General features: G+C 36.5%; 1 protein-coding gene across 1 annotated transcript; it reads left to right on the top strand.

Annotated features, from left to right (window-relative positions):
- The first annotated feature begins 310 nt into the window (after nucleotides 1-310).
- miox (myo-inositol oxygenase) lies at nucleotides 311-9,115 on the top strand. The gene is made up of 10 exons (XM_063005235.1): nucleotides 311-687; nucleotides 2,019-2,099; nucleotides 2,651-2,731; nucleotides 3,475-3,637; nucleotides 3,729-3,796; nucleotides 4,501-4,610; nucleotides 5,085-5,152; nucleotides 6,120-6,169; nucleotides 7,231-7,343; nucleotides 7,449-9,115. Exons 1-10 carry the CDS (start codon nucleotides 670-672, stop codon nucleotides 7,555-7,557), a joined length of 861 nt encoding a protein of 286 aa, XP_062861305.1. The 5' UTR covers nucleotides 311-669; the 3' UTR covers nucleotides 7,558-9,115.
- The last annotated feature ends 139 nt before the right edge of the window (nucleotides 9,116-9,254 follow it).

Here is a 9,254-nt window from a genome sequence, read left to right as displayed (position 1 = left end):
TTAAGTTTAAGGTAAAGCAGCATTTTAGTATTTAACAGAAACACAGACATGTGTGTTTATGTTTAATAAATACATTATTAAAATGAATTAATCCATAAAAGGTTTTAAAAAGCCATTTAAAAAAATTAACTTGTCTGGAATATAACATGTTTATTTTGTACTTGCACACAATAAGGAGGATGGTTGTAAATCTGCATAACTTAATCTAACTACAAACTTCAGATGAGACAAATGGTTTTAGCAGCAAACACTTAACACTTCTACATTTTTTGCAATTAATTCATTAAGTTAACTTAGTCAAATGTAGAACTGCAAAGATAATCTGATTAAGGGGCAAGAGATGACCTCAGTTTATCTCTTCATCACTTAAAATCCAAAGCACCTTTAGCCAGGACAAACACACAAAGCCTAGTAAAGCATTTCTCTGTCAATTAGTGAATCACAGTTATCTGAAAGCCCTTAGTGAGCTAAACTTTTATTTCCAGAGTATTTGAGAGTAGGGTTAAAGTGTCACTACTCATCTCGAACTGTGTCCTGTCCATATTTCGTCTCCCTGTGTCTGTGCACTCATAAATAGAACTGTAGATGCATAAGACACATTAAAACACCGTCATCCACGGCTGTCATCACATCCAGCACTGACACTGCAATCGATAACACTGCTTCAACATGAGAGTGGTTAACATGGTGAGTACTTTTCTAAACATTGTCTACCTTTATGTTTGTACTACTGTGATTGTTTAACATATACAGTTACAGTCAAAAGCTTACAGTTAAAAGGACAAGTATGCATGGCAGTTTTGGGGATTTTGGTTATTTAGTTATTCTTGCAGCTGTTTTTTTGTGTGACAAAATGAATTGACTGAAATTCTTGAATGATTTAATGAATTGACTAGAATTTGTTTTTTCCTAACCAAAAATGTAAGAATGTCAGAAACTGACTATTTCGGCGGTCGTGAAATTTCACAAATAGATCTTGTTTGACTGCAACCTTTAAAGGATAGTCCAAATAGTCAAATTTTTAAAACAGGCCTACCATGAATTGAACTAGAACTTTACATTAACACTGGCTTAGAGACTGGCATGCAGGAAATAAGCCTCTGCTCCAATAGCACTTTAATGCTTGAAGTAGCTGATCACATGGACAAAAACATTTAGCACCAACAAATGTATAATCTACATTGCTGCAGGTATAGTTTTTCATGAACTTTTGCCTATACATGTTTTGTCTGGTCAACTTTATTTTATATGTAATTATAGATCCATGCCTGCATTTAAAGCCTGCAACACATTCCAAAAAACCTGTACCATCTTCTTTTACAGCCATGCCTTTGTAATGTATGCAGCATGTGGTTTTGCATTGTCTTGTTGAGAAATAAATGGACTTCACTGGAAAATATGACGTCTTGAAGGCAGCATATGTTGCTTTAAAATATCAGTGTACTTTTCAGCATTACATAAACACTGGGCGGCACTTTGGCTAAGTGGGTAGCACTGTCGCCTCACAGCAAGAAGATCCTGGGTTTGATCCCCAGGTGGGGTGGTCCGGGTCCTTTCTGTGTGGAGTTTGCATGTTCTCCCCGTGTCTGCATGGGTTTCCTCCGGGTGCTCTGTTTTCCTCCCACAGTCCAAAGACATGCAAGTGAGGTGAATAACCTTGTGAACTGATGAACCTTGTGTAATGAGTAACTACCGTTCCTGTCATGAATGTAATCAAAAGTGTGTAAAACATGACGTTAAAATCCTAATAAACAAACAAATAAACACTGCTTTTCTATATGCATTTTCCCCCAATTTACCTCCCAATTTAGTCAAATCCAATTACCCGACTGCTTTACGCTTCCTCTCTACTGATGTTGTATTAACAATTCCAGTCACCAACAATATCCATTTTATCATTTATCCAATTTCACACTAACACTCTTACTAAAAATTATAAAAGAGGGTGTGAAAATGCTACTGCTTTTTAATGATACATTATATATCATCTAGTGCCTATTTTCTCTGCTCTCCATCAGGGTCCAGATCCATCTTTGGTGTATCGCCCTGAGTACCTGCTACAGGAGGGCAAAGACAAATCTGACTTCAGAAACTTTGAGGTAAAAAGTTTATGAATGAACAATAATGAACAGTATGAATAAACTGATAAAGAGGTGTCACTGTGGCGAAGTGGGTGTGCAAATACAAAGGATTATATAAGGGTGCAGCAATCTGATAATACACTATATTGCCAAAAGTATGTGGACTCATCTGAGCTTGAGCTTGATGATCATTCACTTCCAAAACCACATGCATAAACATGGAGTTTTCTGCTTTTGTGGCCACATTAGCCATATCAGGCATTGATCTTGGATGAGAAAGTCTGGCTCACAATCAACATACCAATTCATCCCAAAGTTGTTCAACTGTCGCATCTCAGCGAGGTGGCCAGGTTCCTTTCTGTGTAAAGTTTGCATGTACCCCCTGTGTCCCTGTGGGTTTTCTCTGGGTACTCTGCTTGTCTTTGGACTTGTGGAAGAAAACCAGTCAGTCCAATTGGAGCTACTAAAATTTACCTAAGTTAACAATGCCTTGTGTGTGTGTGTGTGTGTGTGTGTGTGTGTGTGTGTGTTCGTGCATGTGTGTGTTCGTGCATGTGTGTGTGTGACAGAGTGGAGATCTTTTTGACAGAGTTTTTAACACATACAGACTGATGCACAAAAATCAGACCCTGGACTTTGTCAAACACAAGGTCAGTAACTCTAATAGACACACGTACACTAACACTAATATATACACATATAACATACTGTATATTAGTACTGCAAATCAAATAATATTTAAAAGCAATTTGTACATTCTATCTTTGTAGTACAGTACTGTCTCCAGTACTGCAGTACAGACCTGTCTTCCTTTATTAACGTATATAGCTATTTGAAGCACAATATACAACAATAGAGATGACTGTTTGTGGACAGATAAAACAAAGTTAAACTTCTTGACAGATGTGTTAACAAAATGCACTGGACATTCCAACTATGAAAAATAGTTGTGGTACACTCATGGTTTAGGACTACTTTTGCATTAAATAGTGGTTAAAATGTGTAAATTTCTATTAAAATATTTAACAGGAAAATAACAGGTTAAAGGGTCCTCAACAAAGGATTGATATAAGTTGGAGGAGTAACAAGACAATACCCATATCCCTCCCAATATAAGCATTTTGTGTATGGCCAGTTTATTTTGGAATCACAGTCAGAGTCACACAAGAACAGAGATTTGTTGTATTTGGAAAACGGATCAGCAGCTACATGTAATTGTTAATAAATGAGGTTCTACCAGTTAGCTAAATGGTCATCAATACATTCAACAAAAATACGATCAGTACAAATCTTGTGTGTTATTAGTTTGAGCAGAATGTGCTTGTCTATTGATATGAATAGGATGATCAGGGCCAATTTTTAAATATTTGCCCTCTCTGAACTTTGCCTTCAGCATGCAGAATGGGCCGGCTGTACTCACTCAGCTATGACTGTAATAGAAAGCATTAACTGTCTGGATCAGCTGGTTGATGAATCAGACCCTGACGTTGACTTTGCAAACTCATTCCATGCTTTCCAAACTGCTGAGGGCATCCGCAGGGAACACCCTGATAAAGGTGAGGACATAGCATAGCATAGAATCTTGTGTATTTCAAAATAATAACAAAAAGCTGAAAAAGAATCCTTATGTACTCTCTATTTCTTCAGACTGGTTCCAGCTGGTTGGTCTTATACATGACATTGGCAAGATCATGGGTCTATGGGGAGAGCCACAGGTAACTTACAACTAGCTGACAGCCAGGTTTCTTGTACAAACCCCATTTCCAGAAAACTCGGAATGTTTTGTAAAATGCAATAAAAAGATGAATCAGTAATTCTCTTGAAACTTTATTTAAATAATAAAAGTAAAACTTTATTTTATTTTGTAAGTATAAACACATTTAGAAATTGATGCCTGCAACACACTCTGCTAGAGTTGGAACAGAGGAGAGTTTGTTTCAACACCTTTTCTATTATGAGACTTTTAATGGTTTAAGAACTGAGAACAGGCCATCTGAGATGAGCTTGGGCCCAGAGAACTCTAAGGCATTTCTGCATAGAGTTGATGTATGTGCTTCCTCTTAGTGTAGTGAGTTTCAGGTTGCATTTCTTGATGCAGCTACAGACTTTGTTAAGTGACAATGGTTTTCTTAAGTACACTAGAGCCCATGTGGCTTTATTTATTACAGTCACTTGACAGTTTTGTTTGCAGTGCCATCTGAGATTTCGAAAGGTCATGCACATTCAGCAGTGGTTTTTGACCGAGACCTCTGCAGATTCCCAGACGGACAGATTTAAGAAATTAATAAATCACAGGTTCTTTTTATTGCCCTTTACAAAATGTACCAACTTTTCTGGAAATGGGTTTTGTACATTACTAGTTTATCTGATAAGACATTTTATCCATTATTACACTGCTCTATGTTTGTGTGTGTCTAAGTGGGCGGTGGTTGGAGACACGTACCCTGTGGGCTGCCGCTTTCAGAACTCCATTGTTTTCAGAGACTCCACATTTGTGGAAAATTCAGATGACAACGATATCACACTGAAGTTTGTGCACCTTGTTTTTATTGACCAACATTTGCATAATTTGTTTCGCTTCAGTACCTGTTTAACACTTTGGGTGACACCAGGTTTAAGTTTGGCCTCATCTTTCCATTTCCGTTTTAAAACCGCCAAATACATAACAGTGGATTGGCTGCTTTATATTGCTCCTTGGAGTAAGTGTGCATAAATGAGTGTAATGATGTAAACCTTGCATCTAGTGTTCCTGCAGAAGGCTTTAAACTGTTTTCAATGCAAAACAGGATAAAGCAGTTTTCTGAAGATAATAAAAAGAATGCTTTATGCTTCTAGTTTTCAGACGGCTAATTTTATGGCATTTTAGGTAGAAGCTTCGTATAGAAAAATCCATGTGAACTCTCTATGTCTCTTTGTGTGGCAAAGCTCATTTAAAATTAACTTTAGTTCTATTTTATTGACCTGAACTAGAGAACTGTGTAAAAATACAAACATTTTTTGTAGCACAGAGTGTGGGATCTATAAACCTCACTGTGGACTGGACAATGTACTGATGTCCTGGGGGCATGACGGTAAGTATGAGATCCGACAGATAGATTTTAGAATTTAATTAATAATCCCAAAAAGTGTATCATTATATACAAACCCATTTTGTAAAATGCTATAAAAAAAACAATCTGTGATTTTGTACTAATTTTAGTGCCTGCAGCAAACTTAAAACAAATACTCATTGTTGCAGTTTTGCAAGTGGGTTTATTAGAGTATCATGACATTTTTAATGCAGTGCCATCTGAAAGTCACTTAAAGCCATTTAAAAGTAGTTTCCAGGCTTGCTTTACTGAGACTGAAATTTCCTGATTCTTTTTACAACATTAACTATGTGGTGACTCATTTGCAATCCTGTGTTGAGAAATTTTAGTTTAATTGATTACTGATAATTAAATTTTTTTTTTTTTTTTTTTTTTTGCAATTTTTCTTCCAATTTTCTCCCTAATCTAGTCGTATCTAATTACCCTGATTGCATTACGGCGCCACTGTAATTATACTACCCTCCACTGCTGACTAAAAAGTGCCACGACTGACACACGCCCCCTCCAACACTTGCAGTACTGACTGCATCTTCACATCTGCACAAGGCAAGTTCATATGTGGATCAGCCTTGTGCACGGAGAGCCACACCCTGTCCACATTATTCCTTGACTCTGCGCAGGCGCCATCAATCAGCCAGCATCAGTTATGAGAAACCCTGTTCCGGCTTTCCCACCCTGTTTGAACAACAGCCAATTGTTTATGTAGCCACCCAGCCTAGCCAGATGGCAGAGCTGAGATTCAAAACGATGTGTTTGAAATCCCAGCTCTGGTGTGCTAGCGTGTTTTACTGCTGCGCCACCTGAGCGGCCAATAATGAAGTGGTGGTGAGCCATGATGCCTCTTTCCTTGCATCCCCAATCATGGTACCCTCACATGCTGATTAAGGAATGTTTTAGAATGGTGTAACTTCAATTTTCCATACTTTTTCTGGGTGTTTCTTTATTGCAGAGTATCTTTACCAAGTGATGAAGTTTAACCAGTGCTCCATCCCTGAAGAGGTCAGAATCCAGTGTTTGCTTACTAACATTCAGCTTACTTTATTGAATTAATTTAATATTGAGCCACAATTTAAAGGCTTGTCAGAAATATTTAATAGGGTTAAGATGTGTACTAACTGGGCCACTCAATGATGTCAATTCTTTTAATTTAAGACCAAGTGGTGTTGCTTTGGCAGTGTGTTTTGGTTCTATATGCCTAGACTCATATTCTAGATCAAGCTTTCTGGCAAATGCGTGCAGTTTTCTGTACAATATGACTTTGTATTGTGCACTATTTATTTTTTAATTGATCTTGAATAGACTGTCGTCCTGCTGGAAGTCATCAACAAAACATGGTGCTACAAAGACATATTTAACTGCTGTTAACTGGTTAATGTTCCAAGACAAATAAACAACACATATATTACATAGAATTCAAGCCAAAAGGTTCCACTTTCCTCTCATTAGACCAGTTAATGCCAGCAGCCATTAAGCCATTTTAAAATGCTATTTAAAGTTAGTTTTTCAAGTTGAGAGGGGCAAGGCATGGACATTATGATTATAGCATAATATTTTCTCCACTCTTTTATACTGAGATTTAAGGTGTTTGTTAGATGCTCGTCTATCCTACTACAGTTCTGTGTTTCTGTATAATTACATTTGTGACTTGTTTAAAATGTGCATACTTTTATTTTATTTCAGTATGTAAACATTCTCGTACTGATAGATCTTAAAAAGAGATTGTTAAGTACATATGAAACTGATCTTGTAATTTTTTAAACAGCAGTTGAGTTGGCTATAAACAAATTTGAGGGATTTGGGTAACAAACTGCATTAGACTAAAGTTAGTCAAGTGATATGAATATCTGCTTTACTTTTTAATATTAATACATTGTTGAAATGCTTTAGTTTTACTTTCAATTAACAAATTCACCAATTATTAGACAAATTATAATTTTAAAATTTGCTAAATATTTTTAAGGGACAGTACACTAATTGTGTTCATATTAATATAATTATTATTCCTAATAATGACTTGTTTAGTTCACTTTAGTAAAAGATCTCTCACCCTTCTTTATCAGGGTTTGTATGTGATCCGTTTCCACTCGTTCTACCCCTGGCACTCTAACGGTGACTACATGCATCTTTGCAATGAGAAAGATCTGATGATGCTGCCCTGGGTTAAAGAGTTTAAGTATGTCCCACATTTAAGAAAACATTGCTTGGCTTTGTAATAAAACTGCACTGATCAGCCAAATCTGCAACTAAAGTGCTGATACTATGTGTGGTTCTCTTTCAGTAAGTTTGATTTGTACACCAAAAGCACAGATCTACCAGATGTGGAGCAGCTGAAGCCATATTACCAGTCACTCATTGACAAATACTGCCCAGGAGTACTACACTGGTGAACACACACATCACTGTCTTTGGAAACAATAACATACACTATATGGCAACAAGTATGGCTTACCACAGATCCACTGTCAGAAATCTTTTATTCTTTAATTTTACTGACATTTGCACCCAAGGATTCCACACAGTCTGTTTCATTTAAATGTTTTATGACCCTTTAAAAGGGGGCCCCAAGCCTTTTGACTACACTCACATCCCTTTTATTCCAATTTAATGGATTAGCCAAAGGGAGAATGAAAGATGGCAGATAAATCCAGCCACTTATTACTCAGTAATCGCAAGTGGAGGACTTCTGGACTTTCACAGATTTCAAAGATCCCTCAGAGACAAGAGACAATTCACAGACTTAAGTGCTTCAGATTCCACAAAAACAGGATGTACCAGCCATATGGCTAAACGTGACAGCAATAACTGACATACCCCACACACATGCACGCTCACACACTGTTCTGTTGTCATATTCTATGTATTCCTTTCATTGTTATCTCTGTACTTAATACTTTCTTCATATATAGCTAATGTATGTAAACTATATTTTTTGTAATTATGTTATGATCCTCTATCCATAATGAATTTGTACAAATCTAAGAAGGTTGTACTGCATGCTTAAACCCTGTATTGCTAATCAAAAATGAACATTCATGTAAGACTGGGTGAATCTGTATATATATATATATTGGTATTAAGATTTTGTTTTTATTATGGTAAGTAAGCCTTCATTACAAATTACTTTTATAATCGCTTCGCTTCTGTTGTAAATCAGTTCCAAACTACAGCAATACCTAACGGGTGAAGGAGTGATTCAGAGGGAATCCCCTTTTAGACTTTTGCAGAGATTTTTGGAGACTTTGGTTGATCTTAAGATAATTTCTTGAGGTCCTCAGACCACTCCAGAGCTCCTATTTTAGATACACAAATATCACTTGGAGGTTTTTTGTTCAGAAAGTTTCAAAGTGCACCATTCTCAATGCTTAGAGTAAATTGGTCAAGCTTAGTGCGCTGGTTGCATTTAGCTAGACCACACGTTGGAATTTGGATCCAATCATCAGCATTTGAGACTTTACTATTGGCCATGATACATTTTTGAGTCTACGATTTTTCATTCGGTTGTGCACAAACCTATGTGATGAGAAGAAAGCAAAAGTTTAGCATCATGGATCAAACCTGTGATGGAAGTTGAAAACCTCATCTCCTGTCGAGACCAGTTTGAAAGTTCCAATGCAAAGTAACATTGCTGGCTTGTGAAGACAAATGCAAGAGGTAGACTCAATATTTCAATGCTTAAGAGTTTGGTTCTGATGATTTTAACTGTTCTGTACATTCCATTAGTAATTGGTAACAGAAATTCCAATTAGACTAAGTTTCCTGGTTCCACCATAGTGGGCATCACTTCTATAAAAACTATATATAGATAATCATATATAATTTCTCCGCATTGATCTTGTACCTGCACATTTATCCTGCTATCATTACCACTCAGTTACTTTATTTACCTATTAATTACCATTGTATGTGTTATGCTTTTAGTCCAATAAACACTATAACTATTCAGAACTTCACACTGTGAGTTTGATTTCCTGAAATGTTTAATTTGCAATTATTTGTACTTCAACTTTACATTTGTTTATTGCACATACTCCCCACACTGTGCACACTTTTCTCTTTCAAATTGAACTTATTTAATGTTGTTTAA

Source organism: Trichomycterus rosablanca, chromosome 11 (genome assembly GCF_030014385.1).
Source record: "Trichomycterus rosablanca isolate fTriRos1 chromosome 11, fTriRos1.hap1, whole genome shotgun sequence".
Taxonomy (NCBI): domain Eukaryota; kingdom Metazoa; phylum Chordata; class Actinopteri; order Siluriformes; family Trichomycteridae; genus Trichomycterus; species Trichomycterus rosablanca.
The sequence above is the reverse complement of the archived record's forward strand: the minus strand, read 5'-3'. Positions and strand labels throughout refer to the sequence as shown.

Coding starts and splice junctions, on each gene's coding strand:
- miox (XM_063005235.1), top strand. Junction 2,732..3,474: donor TGGACTTTGTCAAACACAAG/GTCAGTAACTCT, acceptor CTTTGCCTTCAG/CATGCAGAATGGGCCGGCTG. Junction 3,638..3,728: donor CAGGGAACACCCTGATAAAG/GTGAGGACATAG, acceptor CTATTTCTTCAG/ACTGGTTCCAGCTGGTTGGT.